Consider the following 17,934-nt stretch of genomic DNA (forward strand, 5'->3'; position numbering starts at 1 on the left):
TCTATAAGCTTGGCTCTGATCTACTGGATGATTTTTGTTCCATCCAAAACTTGGTATTCAACAGCTACTTTTTCACGTAATATAACAAATTCATCTTATAGGTAGACTTGAATTTGTTTTCAACATTAAAGCTTTTTTTCAATAATAAAATGAGTATGAAGAAATGTTCATAAGAAATGCGAAAAATGTATACAATGAAGTGTTACTATCGATTATAAAACATAGCAATATCTTTGTTTTTCTTCTCTCACTGTATAAAGATTTTAAACCAAGCTGCCATCGTGTTAGAACAACCATAAATTTAAAAAAAATTGCTTGTTTCGTAAAATTTAGCATTAAGAAAAATATCTAAAGAAGTAACAAAACAATGAGTAAAAACTGTCTGGATTTATGTCTATAGTGAGAAACCTATTGGTTTTTGGGCTAAATTTCTCGCGCTCAGTTAAATGGAAGCGCACATGACATGTTCAGTATTTTGTCACAGGATGGCGCCCTTGCATATTTACTGTCACTTGTCACCTGCTTTTGATGCGTTTAAAGTTGTACTACATGTTTATAATAATAATAAAGACAGACAGATACAAGTGGAAACTACAGCAGTCAACATGCTAATACAACTTGGAAAAGCCACCTACAGGTTTATTGATTTATTTCTGTGGTACCTTGTTTTTATTTGTATCAGTAGAGTGGAATTCGCTCATGGAAGTGGAGACAAAGTTATTGATGTTTCAGAAAACCTGCATCTAGACTCCAGGAATCAAGACTTTTCCTTCTTCGAGGATAACTCTAATGTAAGTAGGTTTAATGAACATAATTAGATGTCTGTTCTACCTACCTATAAAGGGTGCAATAATTTTTTAGCGGGACAAAAAGTTAATTTACCAGATCAGAACTGCCACTTTTGAATAATGTGAATTATCAAAGACATCAAGAGAAAACGAATTCTAAACACTGATGTAAGAAATCCAGCTTTTCATTTATAAATGTAACTTTACTCTCTAAATATGTCGACCTGTTAATAATGAATGATATTTTTGAGCATTTTATTACATGTTTTTCTTAAATAAAAATAACCCTATTTATATTTTAAAAAACCCAAAAAGTTTTAGAAATATTAGAGTAGAAATTAACATTATTGAAATTTAAAACAAAAACAAGCAAACATTTAATATAGCATGTTCGTTGGTATGAAGTGTCCGTTTATATAAGTTCTCCGGTGGGACAGTGGCGCGTCTTCGGATTTACAATGTTAAAATCAAGGATTCGATTCTCCTCGATGGACACAGCAGATAGCCCGATATGGCTATGCTATGAAAAAATACACATACTCGTTTATGTTACACTTTTACAAGCTCCATCTGTTATTGATTACGTAACTAACATTTATTAATTAATTGCAATCCATTTACATTTGGCAACAGTGAAGTTTAAAAAAAACAAACGGCGATATTTATCTGTACAGGTGTTGACAATTTATATTCATCAAGGTTTGTGATTTATGCAGCTGCTATACCTGCCAAATGAATGAACACCGTATAGTAATGAAGACATAGCAAACACTGTAGCGGTTGAGCTGTGAAAGTGAACCTTATTTCTTGTATGCTTAGAAAAAACAACAACAACACTTTAAGTAGCAGTCCTTTGAATTGGATTATTTTATTTTGTTTTTAACTTCCTCATTGTAGCTCCATTCTTTTTAATTGTACACGCGCTTGTAATTAATGAAAAATGTATACATGTTGCATATTCTAGTATTTCTTATATGTAAAGGATTTTCAAGCTAATAGGTGACATACTAGCACGATTTTCATTAGAGCTTAAGATATTGAAACAGTTCGTAGTTGTAATTTGGATATGTGACAAAGTTAATAAGCTTTCTGTCGCTGTCTTTAATTTTGAACTGCTGACCAGAGGAAAGACAGCCAGTCAGCAGCACCCGCCATCCGCGTAAATGAATTGGTTGTCACTCTTATAACGCATCCAAAGCTTAAAAAGTATTGAGCTCTTCTAGAGGATGGACTAACATCCCACAAAAAAAATAATTCTTCATTGTGTAGAATATAATGGTCGCAGAAATATTTCAATCAAATAAAAATAAAGACAGATTCAGTGCATTTCAAAATGTGGTCACAATGTCTTTGTGCTCACACTCAGCTCGGAATTATGTTATTCATTTTATTACTGCATTAATTGTTTTTAAACTTTATCTCATATCTACAACTATATCATACAATTTTTATAACCTTATAATTATATTATTATACATTAAACACATGGAATACCGTCAATATACAAAATGTTACAGCTTACAAAAAAAGGGAATAAAAATAAATCAGTAACTTGGAATGATCTGTTAACCTAATACACCTTATGTCTGAGCATTCATCAGTTTAAAAACAGTGTTCAGATATCTACTCAAACATCACATGTCATCTATAACACAGGCGTACAATTAATGCTTGGCATCGTTGCTAAACATGTGCAACGCTTTCTACAAAATATTTGTAGGACCGAAAGACATTTTTATAAACATACACTGTGCCCCGTTTGCACCTCTGTGCATGTCTTTCTAGCCTTGAAGCTATATTTGAACACTGTTGTAATTCTAAGAACTCAAAAGTGAAAGAAAGAAAGTTAATAATATATTAACTACACTACATACACTATATCCTGGATTAATGAGGCCTTTCACCCAGTACATAGTACTGGTATAAGTGCTGTATTTTGCCTCTCTCTATATATATATATAATTAGGTTACATGAACATCGACTATTATGGTGCGAGCCACATTGAGCAAGTGAATTTTAGTTATTATTAATCTCCTTTAGTCATTTACATATCAGTTTTTTTTAAGGTAATAATCAGTATTATTTGAGTTCGGACAATAATTACATAGCTGCACAGTAACTCCTAACACAGTCTTCGGAAATTTGTGTTAAGTCTAGATGCTATAGCTGTTGGTGTATAAGAAGTTTTGACGCCATCTTCAAGTTAATGTTCTTAATCGGGACAATATCCTTTCCAGTGAATATATATTTTCTAAATAAATAAAAGACTACCTATAAGCTAGACACAACATTAGATTAGGAATTAATTTCTAAACATTGAAAGGTTATTTTATGTAAACGTTGTATAGTTAATACCTAACTAAAGAAAGTGCAAATAATCTATGGAACTATAAGAGAAATGATTTATTTGCACCAAGTGTATATGTAGATTGTGCATGAATATCGCCCTGAAAGGGGCCTGAATAAGTACGGGCTAATCTGGCCCTCGTGTACCATATATAAATACACTTGACAGTTGTAAAACCAAAATTTCAAGGAAGGAGGAAGAGGTTAACGAAACCGGACCCCTGGGTAGATAAACATCTATACTCGAGAGAGAGAGAGTATCCTTTCCGTTGTGTTCCCGAATAGAACTGGTATAATATGTTTGTCCACTAGAGGGTTGATTCAGCCCTTGGGGACGGAAGGTGGTTCTACAGTATCACATTTGAATATAGATTGTAACTATGGGTACGTTCAGCGTAGAAATAAAAGTTTAAAGGGCTTCTTTGACATTTTATAGATCTAAATAATATCTGTTCAGTCGAATCACAAAATCCACTAAAGCTTTATAACCATGTTAATAGTCTGGATACACAGCATATCCTGAGTGTCAGTATACACGATGTCTGTAAAAATAATAGTTCAAATAAATATATCTGTCAATCTCTTTCCCTCTGATTTGTACTCTAAAGTTCGTTTTGTAAATCAGTTTTCAGAGTTATTTAGATAATACGACTTTTTTGCACTTTTTGAAATAAAATTTATTCTTTGTTCAGAATTCGTGAGGACTGTTTTTGTTTTGAATGTTAATACAAATCTACTATACAAAAGCTATCTGTAATTGCCATCCGTAATTTTGAACCGAAAGACTAAAGAGAAAGTAGCTATTCAGTAACAACCACAGCCATTTCTTGGGTTACCGTAATCGAATGCGGGATGTCACTGTTACTCTTATAATGCACTTAATGCTCCAAAACGCGGACCGAGCTTTCTCGGTTATGAGACGCGAACAATGGGAACTCGAACTCGCAGTCTAATAACTTGGCCAAGCCTAGCCGATGATCGAATTAGTTTTTCTCTTATATTCCGAGTCCAACTTTCCGTCACACCAAACATGCTCGCCTTTTCAGCTGTAAGGGTGTTATAATTTCGGTCAATCCCACTATTTGTTGGTAAAATAGTAGCTTAAGAGTTTACAATGGGCAGTGATGTCTAGCTGCCTTCCCTCTAATTTTACACCTGGCCATGCCGGGCCCTCTTTTGAGAATTACACATTCTTTGTCTTTCTTTATTGTTCTCAGTTCTCCTGTAAAAACAATCGGTATAGCATTGTTAAATACAACAGTCACGTTGCATCACGAAATAAGATAATGAACACTGATTCACTGCGAGTAAATTTTTTTTCCCTTGTAAAATATTTCAACCTATGCTGGTGTTCAGCACCTCCTGCAGTTTGTTTCTGTGCTGATGTTGAAGTATTTACTTTGCTTCTGAGGAATTAGAGGGCGTTTCAGCGTCTGAGTCAATTTCGATACCTTAACAAAAAAAAAAAAAAATTGTCACCAACAGCGTTACTGTTTTCCTTATGGTCACGCTTCTGCTCGGTGATTTAGTATTTATCCAGATGTTTTGAACCATTGTAACTGCTTCGATTATAATACTAGTTGGTTCCATCAAGTTAAATATCTGAGAAGTATTTCCGTAATTATGACGGTGATTAGTAAATATAGGAAACAAAAGGTTTCAAGCACGTTGATCTGAAGAACGTAATGGATAAGCGTATATTGTTATTTCTTTTAACACATGGTAATTATTTGGAAATAAATGTTTTAGCTGAGTTTGACGGATCAATATGGATATCAATTATATTACGCAAACTTGTAAATAGATGACATAAATTGCAGGCCTTTCTTAAGCTTTATTTTTTGGCTTGAACGAAGTTCCGTGTGGCGCATGTTTAATATAAAGCACTGTTAGAATGTGCTGCAGTTAGAGAACGCGTTTCGTAAAACTTTCATCGTGGAATTGCAGTTGACGAACGCGGTTCTCGAAACATTAGCCGCACCTACATAGGCCAACCTTAGAGAGTTAATTTGCTGTAAAGAAAACATTATATGCTTGCGGATTACGTTTTTCTTCTTTATTTACAACCAGGCCTTGTTACTGAAACATTTTGAATATTACGATACTAAACGAAAAAAAAAAAAGCTTGCGAAGTCTGAAACTCTTATCGTCAACTCTATCAGAGAACCGATCCAGTGACGTTATTTCAGAAAAATCTTGAGAGGAGGGGTAAAGTTGAAGACTAATTTCCACATAACACATGTACTGTCGATGACATAGAATATTTCGGAATTCATACATTGAGTGTGATGAGAATGTAAGACACATGGTTATGAGAAATACACATAAAAATGGAAATTTCGATTTGTACTTTATATATATATTCATATTAGTAAATTTTCATAAACATTCAGACGTTTTACATTTAAAAAAAATTTTGCTTGGGTGGGGGGGGCATCCTCCAGTTTGCTCCACTGAACGGATCGACACTTGAATTCTTGAATTTCAAGATATTCCAAGAAGATGTTAAGGCATGAGATTTATATAAAAAGCTGTAAATTGAAATAAATTTAATCGTCATTTATTTTCGTTTATCCGATTTTTGATTACTCAGTGCTAATTATTTGTTGTATGCCGAACCGTAAAGCAATATTACTCAGTTTCAAAGGTGTATCAAAGAATTGGCTTGGTTTGAACTTTCGCGCAAATTTACACGATAGCTATCTGTGCTAGCCGTCACTACTTTCGCACTGAAAGACTAGAGGAATAGCAGCTAGCCATCACCGCCAACCCTTGGGCTGCTCTTTTTACCAACAAATAGTGGAACTGACCGTGATATTATAGCGTGGTGAGACATAACCACCTGGCCATGCCGGGCCGTACAAAAGAAAAGCTGCGAAACAGTATTAAAAATATTAATTACTCTGAGATGTCGATTATAAGTCGTGGGGATAGAAAATTATATCGAAAAAAAAAAAGAAATAAAATAGAAAGATCTCTGTTTTTCTAAAATTCACTAAATGTTTTATCTGCTTTACAGAGTAAAACTTTTGTTTATTATGTCCACAACATTTTATTATATTTACCTGACATTCTTAGGTGAAATACAAAAGAAGAGAAAGCTTTTGTTTGTTTTGGAATTTCGCACAAAGCTACTCGAGGGCTATTTGTGCTAGCCGTCCCTAATTTAGCAGTGTAAGACTAGAGGGAAGGCAGCTAGCCATCACCACCCACCGCCAACTCTTGGGCTACTCTTTTACAAACGAATAGTGGGATTGATCGTAACATTATAACGCCCCCACGGCTGGGAGGGCGAGCATGTTTGGCGCGACTCGGGCGCGAACCCGCGACCCTCAGATTACGAGGCGCACGCCTTAACGCGCTAGGCCATGCCAGGCCCAGGAGAGAAAGCTACAATCTCAGTTGGTTTATCGTCAAAGTGGGTGATAAATAAAACCCCCTATTATATATATATAATTATTATAACGTAGGAAGTAGATGAAATATCCTAATAATGTTCTTCTATTGTTGAAGTGGTTAATAAATGAAACACTCTAATCACGTTGTTTTACTGTTGGCGAGGTTAATAAATAAAATATTGTAGTCGCTTTGGTGTACTGTTGACGTGGTCTTTAACAAATGAAACACCTAATCTCATTGGTCTACTGTTGACGTAGTTAATAATTGAAACAATACCCAAATAACGTTGTTCTGTTGTTGACGTGGTTGATAAATAAAATAATCACGTTAGTTTATAGTAGTTAGGTTAACAAATATTTTTACATTGTTGAAATGCTGATAACTGACTGAAAACCTGAAAATATATCGTTTTTAACCAGCAAAAATAAACAGTTATATTTTACTTATTTTCAGTTTTTCGCTGATTATCCCTTTGAGTGTGGTAAAGTCTATCATTAAGAAGTTATTCTATGTTATTCCTGTTTTGCACCTACGTTTCAGTCATAACATATTCATACGCTGTTATCTTGTTCTCCCTACAGTTCTAATTAACAAGGCACGTGGAGAGCAATAAAAACCGCATGAGCAACTGTTGTAACTTATGCGATCACTTGAGTATTTGCACTAAGGGCAAATTAACTGTAATCATGTGTTTTCTCTCAGTTTGTCTATAGTTGTCTATTATTCTTTCGTACTTTAGCTGTACTTGCTTTGCAAATACATCGAAAGGTTTATACATAGATTGTATGTCTCTCCAATATCGAATGAAACCCACTATTGATTTCCTGCCAGGCATAAAGTACCGCTGTTTATATTCATCCTTGCTCAACTTAGCGTATACATATATCACTTGACGTAATCTTTTGAAGTGTTTCTAATTATAAAGAGCTAAATATTGGACTAACTCTACTATTCCGCAAAACATCTGCTACTTTACATTAGTGGTTTCGAAAGTTTGATGTTTTTAAGTCTAAAGTAATTAAGCTTGATAAATATTAAGAGCGGGATTTTTCAGCACTTACAGACTGCGAAGTTCCCCGGTGAGACAGCTGTAAGTCTTTGGATTAGTTATGCTAAAATCAGGGGTTCGCTTCCCCTCAGAGGACACTGCAGATAATTCAGTATGTCTTTACCATCAGAAAACACACAAAGACTGTAATTTTTTTTTGGTTTTTAATTGTTTGAAGAAAAGCACAAAGCTACACAAGGGGTTGTTTGTGATCTGCCTACCGCGGATATCGTTGTAAGTTCGTGGACGTTCCGCTGTGCCACTAGGGGAACGACTTAAAATATAGATTTTATTTAAAATGTTTAAATCGTTGTTGTTCTTTTTTTTTATTGCAAAGCTACAAAATTAGTTTTTTGTGCTTTATCTACCGTTTGTGGTCTAAACTCTAGATTTGAGTGTTGTAAAGTCCTTAAACTTACCGCTGACTCTTCGGAGGAACTATTGTGCCTTGCAAAATTACCCACTCCTCTGCGAAGTTTCCACATTTTGTTGTCATCTGAGCTTGTAATAATAAAATTTTCAAATGGGAATTTATTTTTAGTGTCTACACAATTTAATCCGAACTGAAAAACTAAAAAAAAACGCTGATATTATGTAAGTTAGATATTCTAAAAAAATAGAATATTTTCAATTGCATAACTCCTTTGTTAAGGCAACTCTAAATCAGTTCAGATGCAAAGGAAATACCACAAAATTAGTGTAATGGTCTTTATCTGTGTACAATCAGAGTAATTTAACTTGACTTTAGAGTAAATGCATCTGTTCAAGCCATAATTCACATAACGATACGACAAACCAAGACCAAGGAATTTTCCAAACAATCCAGGGATAAAGTGGTATAGAAGCAAAAATCAAGAGATAGTTGCAAGAAAATTTCAAAGTCGCTGATTATCCCTTTAAGTGTGGTAAAGTCTATTATTAAGAAGTGAAATGTGCTTCATACCACTCAGTTACTACCCAGATCAGGTCAGCCTTCCAAACTAAACAACTGGGCAAACAGGAAACAGGTTAAGGATATCACAGTGAAGCTAACTGGGAGTTTAGAATTTTTAAAAAGTTTCATGTCTAAGATGAGAGTCAATATTCATACCTGACAATATCCCAGTTCTTAGAGAAAGCTGGTCTGTGTGGGTAAGTGGCAAGAAAGAAGCCATTACTTAAAAAAGAATCATTTTAAATCTCGTATGTAGTTTACAATAAATCATGTAAATAACAGTGCAACCATGCGAAAGCAGGTTTTGTAGTCAGACGAGACAAAAATTGAAGTTTTTGGTTTAAATATTAAACGTTACGCCTGGCGCAAGCTCAACATAACACATCACCCAGTAAACGCCATTCCAGCTGTTAAGTAGAGTAGTGGCAGCATCATATTGTGTGCATGCTTGTCATAAACAAGGATTAAGTATAGTAGTAGCAGCATCATATTGTGTGGATGCTTCTCATCAACAAGGACTAAGTATAGTAGTGGCAGTATCATATTGTATGGATGCTTCTCATCAACAAGAACTAAGTATAATAGTGGCAGTATCATATTGTATGGATGCTTCTCATCAACAAGGACTAAGTATAGTAGTGGCAGTATCATATTGTATGGATGCTTCTCATCAACAAGGACTAAGTATAGTAGTGGTAGTATCATATTGTGTGGATGCTTCTCATCAACAAGAACTAAGTATAGTAGTGACAGTATCATATTGTGTGGATGCTTCTCATCAACAAGGACTAAGTATAGTAGTGGCAGTATCATATTGTATGGATGCTTCTCATCAACAAGGACTAAGTATAGTAGTGGCAGTATCATATTGTATGGATGCTTCTCATCAACAAGAACTAAGTATAGTAGTGGCAGTATCATATTGTATGGATGCTTCTCATCAACAAGGACTAAGTATAGTAGTGGCAGTATCATATTGTATGGATGCTTCTCATCAACAAGGACTAAGTATAGTAGTGGCAGTATCATATTGTATGGATGCTTCTCATCAACAAGGAACTAAGTATAATAGTGGCAGTATCATATTGTGTGGATGCTTCTCATCAACAAGGACTAAGTATAGTAGTGGCAGTATCATATTGTATGGATGCTTCTCATCAACAAGGACTAAGTATAGTAGTGGCAGTATCATATTGTATGGATGCTTCTCATCAACAAGGACTAAGTATAGTAGTGGCAGTATCATATTGTATGGATGCTTCTCATCAACAAGGACTAAGTATAGTAGTGGTAGTATCATATTGTGTGGATGCTTCTCATCAACAAGAACTAAGTATAATAGTGGCAGTATCATATTGTGTGGATGCTTCTCATCAACAAGGACTAAGTATAGTAGTGGCAGTATCATATTGTATGGATGCTTCTCATCAACAAGGACTAAGTATAGTAGTGGCAGTATCATATTGTATGGATGCTTCTCATCAACAAGGACTAAGTATAGTAGTGGCAGTATCATATTGTATGGATGCTTCTCATCAACAAGGACTAAGTATAGTAGTGGCAGTATCATATTGCGTGGATGCTTCTCATCAACAAGGACTAAGTATAGTAGTGGCAGTATCATATTGTATGGATGCTTGTCATCAACAAGGACTAAGTATAGTAGTGGCAGTATCATATTGTGTGGATGCTTCTCATCAACAAGGACTAAGTATAGTAGTGGCAGTATCATATTGTATGGATGCTTCTCATCAACAAGGACTAAGTATAGTAGTGGCAGTATCATATTGCGTGGATGCTTCTCATCAACAAGGACTAAGTATAGTAGTGGCAGTATCATATTGTATGGATGCTTCTCATCAACAAGGACTAAGTATAGTAGTGGCAGTATCATATTGTGTGGATGCTTCTCATCAACAAGGACTAAGTATAGTAGTGGTAGTATCATATTGTGTGGATGCTTCTCATCAACAAGAACTAAGTATAATAGTGGCAGTATCATATTGTGTGGATGCTTCTCATCAACAAGAACTAAGTATAGTAGTGGCAGTATCATATTGTGTGGATGCTTCTCATCAACAAGGACTAAGTATAATAGTGGCAGTATCATATTGTGTGGATGCTTCTCATCAACAAGAACTAAGTATAGTAGTGGCAGTATCATATTGTGTGGATGCTTCTCATCAACAAGAACTAAGTATAGTAGTGGCAGTATCATATTGTGTGGATGCTTGTCATCAACAAGGACTAAGTATAATAGTGGCAGTATCATATTGTGTGGATGCTTCTCATCAACAAGAACTAATTATAGTAGTGGCAGTATCATATTGCGTGGATGCTTCTCATCAACAAGGACTAAGTATAGTAGTGGCAGTATCATATTGTGTGGATGCTTCTCATCAACAAGGACTAAGTATAGTAGTGGCAGTATCATATTGTGTGGATGCTTCTCATCAACAAGAACTAAGTATAATAGTGGCAGTATCATATTGTGTGGATGCTTCTCATCAACAAGAACTAAGTATAGTAGTGGCAGTATCATATTGTGTGGATGCTTCTCATCAACAAGAACTAAGTATAGTAGTGGCAGTATCATATTGTGTGGATGCTTCTCATCAACAAGGACTAAGTATAGTAGTGGCAGTATCATATTGTGTGGATGCTTCTCATCAACAAGAACTAAGTATAGTAGTGGCAGTATCATATTGTGTGGATGCTTCTCATCAACAAGGACTAAGTATAATAGTGGCAGTATCATATTGTGTGGATGCTTCTCATCAACAAGAACTAAGTATAATAGTGGCAGTATCATATTGTGTGGATGCTTCTCATCAACAAGGACTAAGTATAGTAGTGGCAGTATCATATTGTGTGGATGCTTCTCATCAACAAGGACTAAGTATAATAGTGGCAGTATCATATTGTGTGGATGCTTCTCATCAACAAGGACTAAGTATAGTAGTGGCAGTATCATATTGTGTGGATGCTTCTCATCAACAAGGACTAAGTATAATAGTGGCAGTATCATATTGTGTGGATGCTTCTCATCAACAAGAACTAAGTATAATAGTGGCAGTATCATATTGTGTGGATGCTTCTCATCAACAAGGACTAAGTATAGTAGTGGCAGTATCATATTGTGTGGATGCTTCTCATCAACAAAGACTAAGTATAGTAGTGGCAGTATCATATTGTGTGGATTCTTCTCATCAACAAGGACTAAGTATAGTAGTGGCAGTATCATATTGTGTGGATGCTTCTCATCAACAAGGACTAAGTATAGTAGTGGCAGTATCATATTGTGTGGATGCTTCTCATCAACAAGGACTAAGTATAGTAGTGGCAGTATCATATTGTGTGGATGCTTCTCATCAACAAGGACTAAGTATAATAGTGGCAGTATCATATTGTGTGGATGCTTCTCATCAACAAGAACTAATTATAGTAGTGGCAGTATCATATTGCGTGGATGCTTCTCATCAACAAGGACTAAGTATAGTAGTGGCAGTATCATATTGTGTGGATGCTTCTCATCAACAAGGATTAAGTATAGTAGTGGCAGTATCATATTGTGTGGATGCTTCTCATCAACAAGAACTAAGTATAGTAGTGGCAGTATCATATTGTGTGGATGCTTCACATCAACAAGAACTAGAAAGCTTATGAAGATTGAGGAGAATGTGGATGGTAAAAAGTACAGGAGAATCCCAGATGAAAACCCGCATGAGCCAGACAAGAATCTAAAACATAATGGATGTTTTACATTTCAATAGGACAAGACCAAATCGACACTGGATTGGTTTAGAAAGAAGAAAGTGAATGTCTTGATTTAAATTCTACAGAAAATTTATGGCGAAGCTTGAAAATCACAGTCCATCAATGATCCCTAACGAACTTGTCAGAATTGGAGCAATTATGCCAGGAAAATGGACAAAAATTACACCATTCTATTGTGCAAAGCTGGTAGAGACCTATTTGAAAAGACTCACAGCAGTAGTTGCTGCCAAAGGTGCTTTCACCAAGTATTGAGTTAGGGAGCTGAATGCTTATGAAATCAGCAAATTTCAATTTAAATATTTTCTTTGCAGGTTTTGCTCACATTCAACCTCCACACATGACAGTTTTAAGTTTGATCAGTAGAGTTTTGAATGAAAACTAGTTCATTAAAACATCGTTTACATTATTTATATTTCATTAAAATGTGACCCCCAATGGCACAGTTGTATTTCTGCAGACTCACACCACTAAAAACTGGGTAGATACCCGTGCTGAGCAGAGCACAGATAGCCCATTGTGTGACTGTATGCTTAATTCTAAACAAAAAAAAAAGACATTAAATCATGACATTACTGGTAGGGGTGAATATTTTTGCATATGATAAGAAGATAGAACATTAAAAATACAGCTGTAGGTTTGATTACATAATCAGTGTAACTAATTACATTAACAGTGCAACTTTACTGTTGTTTCATGAGGCTACAAAATGTGCATTTTACACATTTCCTTAGAGTCATCTCTCGTTTAACACTATATTACACATGCATTGAAACTGATTTAGTAGCAAGAACAACCGGTCTTGCGTATAATTAGCTGGTACTAAATGCCATACTCAGTAGATAAAGATTCTTGCCTACATACTCCAGGTCATTTTGATTTACTATCTATCAGATAAATGTGTAATTTACCATCTCATACATTAGTAGAACACTGCATTATGCACAGGCGAAACAAGAACCATTGTTTAAAAAAATTATATTGTTACTAAGCCTATTTAAAATTACTATATTTTCCGAAGTACATTCATATACATTTTTAAAGAGCCTCCCAGCGATTCAGCGGTATGATCAAGGACTTATAACACAGCAAGTTATGTAGCTTTGCGATTATAGCAAAGAGTATTTTAAAAAATACATTTACTTTTATCTTTTATTGTGATTATTTGGTAAATCATTAATGGCTTAACAGTTTATCTGCAGTAATTACAGAAACATATAAAATTTGCTTTATATCGAAAACATTGTTCATGTTATACTTTGGATTTTGATTTTTGTAAATTTTGATTAATTTGAGCATACAAATATATGTTCTTAGCGTGTCACGAAGCTCCCCAAATAGTTTTATGCTATAGAATTAACATAGCGCACAAGCCTATTTAGTGTTACAACAACCTGCTTTACGATAAATGAGTCAGGCGTAGCCCAGTAAATAGCATGCCGGTCTAAGAATCTGTAGGTCCGTGATTCGCATATCATTTCTGTAAAAACTGCACTTTGCACTTTGGGAAGGGTGCTTATAAAAATGACGGTCATATCCTGTATTCAGTAAGAGTACTCAAGTGTTAACAGTGAGAGTTATTGATCACGTGGCTTCTGTCTAGTGTATCAGTTCAAAATTAAGAACAGCTTGCGAGATAGCCCTTGTGTAACTTTGCGCGAATTACTAAAACATCCAAAAGACAACCAAATCAGTGAGAAATCTTTAATTGATACCAAAAGTGAAAGATGTACAACAAATAAGTGACTTTTTGTTTGTTTTGGAATTTCGCACAAAGCTACTCGAGGGCTATCTGTGCTAGCCGTCCCTAATTTAGCAGTGTAAGACTAGAGGGAAAGCAGCTAGTCATCACCACCCACCGCCAACTCTTGGGCTACTCTTTTACCAACGAAAAGTGGGATTGACCGTCACATTATAACGCCCCCACGGCTGGGAGGGCGAGCATGTTTGGCGCGACTCGGGCGCGAACCCGCGACCCTCAGATTACGAAGCGCACGCCTTAACGCGCTAGGCCATGCCAGGCCCAAATAAGTGACTAAGACAGCCATAAGTTGACCGCATTCTAGTACAACAGTAGTGTGTGCAGCCCATAGTTTAGTCATTTCATACTCGTTTCAAAGTAATTTGTTGTATTTTGGGTCGTGTTATTGCAAGCGGAGCACACAAACCACCAACTTGAGAAAGTTTACATGGAGACTAAAGACCTCATGAGGAGTAAATAGAATACAAATACATGACTTTTTATTATACATCGTTGAAAGGTCCATTTATATCGAAGCATTTTAAAAGTATAGGTGCTCATTAATAAGACTTTCTGTTACACTCAAAGCAGTTATATTATCAATTAACTGAACACGTGAAATTCTCTTGGTCATAACCAGTATTATTGTATTAACGGTTCTTCCAATATATCTTTCAATAATTCCACTTTAAGCATTATCAAATATATAATTTTCTTAGTGTAACTAATTTTTCACTTTTGTTTCTTCATACATTATACATTATTGCACCTTAAGTGAAACGTTGTTTGACTAGATCAGAAATAGCATACTTACAAGGAGTTTGTGCTGTGAATTTCTTGTAGATTCGTGGATACTGCCATCTTCTTCTGGAGACAAATAAATACAGAAAAATGTATAAAATCGCAAAAGTGCCGTTTAAAGCTGGAAACATTGAATCATATACACAATTCTTAGTGTTTTTTCCGTTTCTTTAAGAAGTTCAACAGATATACTTTTAAAAGTAGTTCTTTTCACTCGAATGGTACAAATGAGATCTTCTTGCAGTAAGTTGGTTATTCCATCTGTAATGGATTTACTATTATATATTTATTTTAATATCAGCGTTTGTATAAGTTAAATTAATATCTAGAAATGCGGTAAATTTAAAATGTCAGATGTGTATTGCAAAATGCACACCTATTCATTACATTTGTAGAAGATTCTCGAGTGTAAGAATCAACAATGTATATACGTATCTAAATACTAGTGTTGTTGCCTTAGCTGAAATGTCTAGAAACACTCCTCTCAAGCTTATAAAATTAACCAACATAACGCAACAAAAGACGGTATATATTGTTAGTTGGCTACAGTTGGTATACTATAAACCTCAAAAGTTATAACTGTGATTGACGCTTATTCATTAGGAAACTATAGATATTTGTTCCAGAATGTTTATAAGTTTTGAGCATTACAAACTATTTAACTTTAGTGGATTAACATAGGACGTTAATAGTTTTATGAAGATATTATGTAACTTCAAGAGTGAACGCTCACGTGTGATCAATCAAGAGCTAGCTAGCTCCCCGTTGTAGGAACTGTATCAATATCAACTCGAAAGTAATTCGCTCATCGTGAGTTCTAGACAAGATATCCGGTTCCAGACCAGAAAAAAGACTCGGTGTTATTTGCACATTTGTAAACCTTTTGTACCTAACCATCATTATAAATTGCATTATTTTTGTATATTAAAATATATTTATACTAAGAGAAAACTGTATATCGATTTTGTTGGCAAGTATAATAAATGTGTTACAAATCGACATTTAATTAACCACTAAATCCAAGTTAAAATTTATCTTATTTTCACACTATTTCAAGTTGTAATACATGGCATAATAAATTGAGGGCTCGTGTGTGAGATCTAAATCAGAGACAAAATTCGATCTAAGTTAAGATTCAAATCTTAATTTCATTTATATTTATCAGAGCCAACAAGATTTGATCATATCTGATTATCAGGGTTTTCTTGGATCACTCCCCATCCAGCAAACCATAAAGCTATAACAAAAGTCAATTGTTCAAAATTGTCAAAGTTTTAGAATTAGGGGTTAAGAAGTCAATGAGAAAAAATTAACTAAAATGCATATTATCAATATGCAAGTTGATGATGCTTTGTTGTCTGAGGAAGCAATCAAATAATACTTTGGTGTCTCCATTACCAAGTTGGGATTGAGTGACAAAGATAAGTTACAAAGTTAGCTAAAACTTAAACAACTCAAGCTTTCACAAGCTCGTATAGAAACTGAAAGAGAAAATAAACGTTTCGAGGTCGAAAAGAGAAAGAACAAGCTCCTATCGAAGCTGAGAAGAAATTAGGCTGAAAGAAATGGAAATTACACTCAACACCGATCAACAAAACCAAAATTACAATTTTGATCTTAATTGATATGTTAAAGTACCATCATTCAATGAAAATAAAGCCGATAAATATTTTCAACATTTTGAGAAGGTTATCCAAACCACACAATAGCCCATGAAAAAAAAAATGATAATCACTATTACAAAGAGGTTTAACTTGTAAAGCACAAGAAGCTTATGCTGCTGTAGAAGAGTGTAACAGTTATGATAAGGTTAAAGCAGCTATTCTCAAAGTATTTGAGTTAATGCCAGAGGTTTATCGTCAAAAGTTTCGAGGTTATTGCAAGGTTATTATTATATAGAATTTGCCCACGTAAAAGACGTTTATCTTGATCGATGGTGTAATTCTATGCATATTGGCACCAATTTCGACAAACTAAAAGAATTATGTCTAACTGAGGAATTTAAACATTGTGAGAGTGACGACCTCAAAACTTACTTGAATGAAGAAAGTTGAAAAACTACAAGAAACAATTGCTCTTTCGAATGATTACACTTTAACACACAAAACCACTTTCCATAAAGAAATATTTCTGCCATCTCAGCAAAAATCTGTATCTGTTCAGTTCACTAAAGTTGAGAATTGTTCTAAAGATCCAGCTCTTCTAATTTGAAATTTTCTGATGGTCAGGATAAAACTTCATTAAAACCATCAAGGTTTGTCTGCCATTTTTGTAAAAAACCTGGTCATGTTATGTTTGAAAAAAAAAGGCAACACATTTTGTAAAAAAACCTGGTCATGTTATGTTTGATTGTTGGTGTTTGAAAAAAAAAGGAGGCAACACACATCCGTGTCCACATATTGACGTAGTTTTACCAGATCACCGCATGGTGTTGTTTGGGAGAAATTTAGATCTTTTGTGTCTGTTGGTTCTGTCTTAAACTGTCTTAAAGTTAAATTAATATCTAGAAATACAGTAACTTTATATTGTCAGATGTGTATTGAAAAATGCACGCCTATTCACTGAATTTGTAGAATATTCTCGAATGTAAAAATCAACAATGTATTACCTTAGCAGAAATGTCTAGAAACTCTTTTCTAAAGCTTATAATCTTAATCTACATAACGCATCAAGAGAGATTATATATTGTTTGTGTGTGTTTTCTTATAGCAAGGTCACATCAGGCTATCTGCTGAGTTCCCCTCGGTGGACTCAGCAGTTAGTCTGATGTAGCTTTGCTATAAGAAAACACACACACACACACACACATATTGTTGGTTTGCGACGGTTGGTAAACTATAAACCTCGGTAGCTATAGCTGTGAATTGTGATTAGCACTTATTAATCGGAAAACTAGAGACATTTGACTAAAACGTTTATAGATTTCGAACATTAAAAACTGTTTAACTTCTGTGGATTAATATCGGACGTTAATATTTTTATGAATACATTGTATAACTTCAGCAGTGAAAAACTCAAGTGTGATTAGCGAAGACCCAATTAGCTCTCTGTTAAGTGAGCTGTATCGATATCAACTCGAAATCAATTCGCTCATCGTAAAGT

At 34.8% G+C, this 17,934-nt stretch overlaps 1 protein-coding gene across 3 annotated transcripts in view; it reads left to right on the forward strand.

The window, feature by feature from the left end:
* The first annotated feature begins 550 nt into the window (after positions 1-550).
* LOC143252709 (WAP four-disulfide core domain protein 1-like) overlaps positions 551-17,934 on the forward strand; it is a 45,754-nt gene continuing 28,370 nt past the window's right edge. For 2 of the 3 annotated variants that reach the window (XR_013029115.1, XM_076505274.1), the window contains exon 1: positions 552-791. Coding sequence is in view for 2 of the 3 variants with exons in the window: in XM_076505274.1 (XP_076361389.1) it covers positions 606-791 (186 nt within the window). In the remaining variant the exon portion in view is untranslated. Of the gene's footprint in view, positions 792-17,934 lie in introns of all 3 variants that reach the window. The other variant, XM_076505283.1, reaches the window with a different exon arrangement.

This window comes from Tachypleus tridentatus, chromosome 1 (assembly GCF_004210375.1).
Source record: "Tachypleus tridentatus isolate NWPU-2018 chromosome 1, ASM421037v1, whole genome shotgun sequence".
In the NCBI taxonomy this organism is placed as follows: Eukaryota; Metazoa; Arthropoda; class Merostomata; order Xiphosura; family Limulidae; genus Tachypleus; species Tachypleus tridentatus.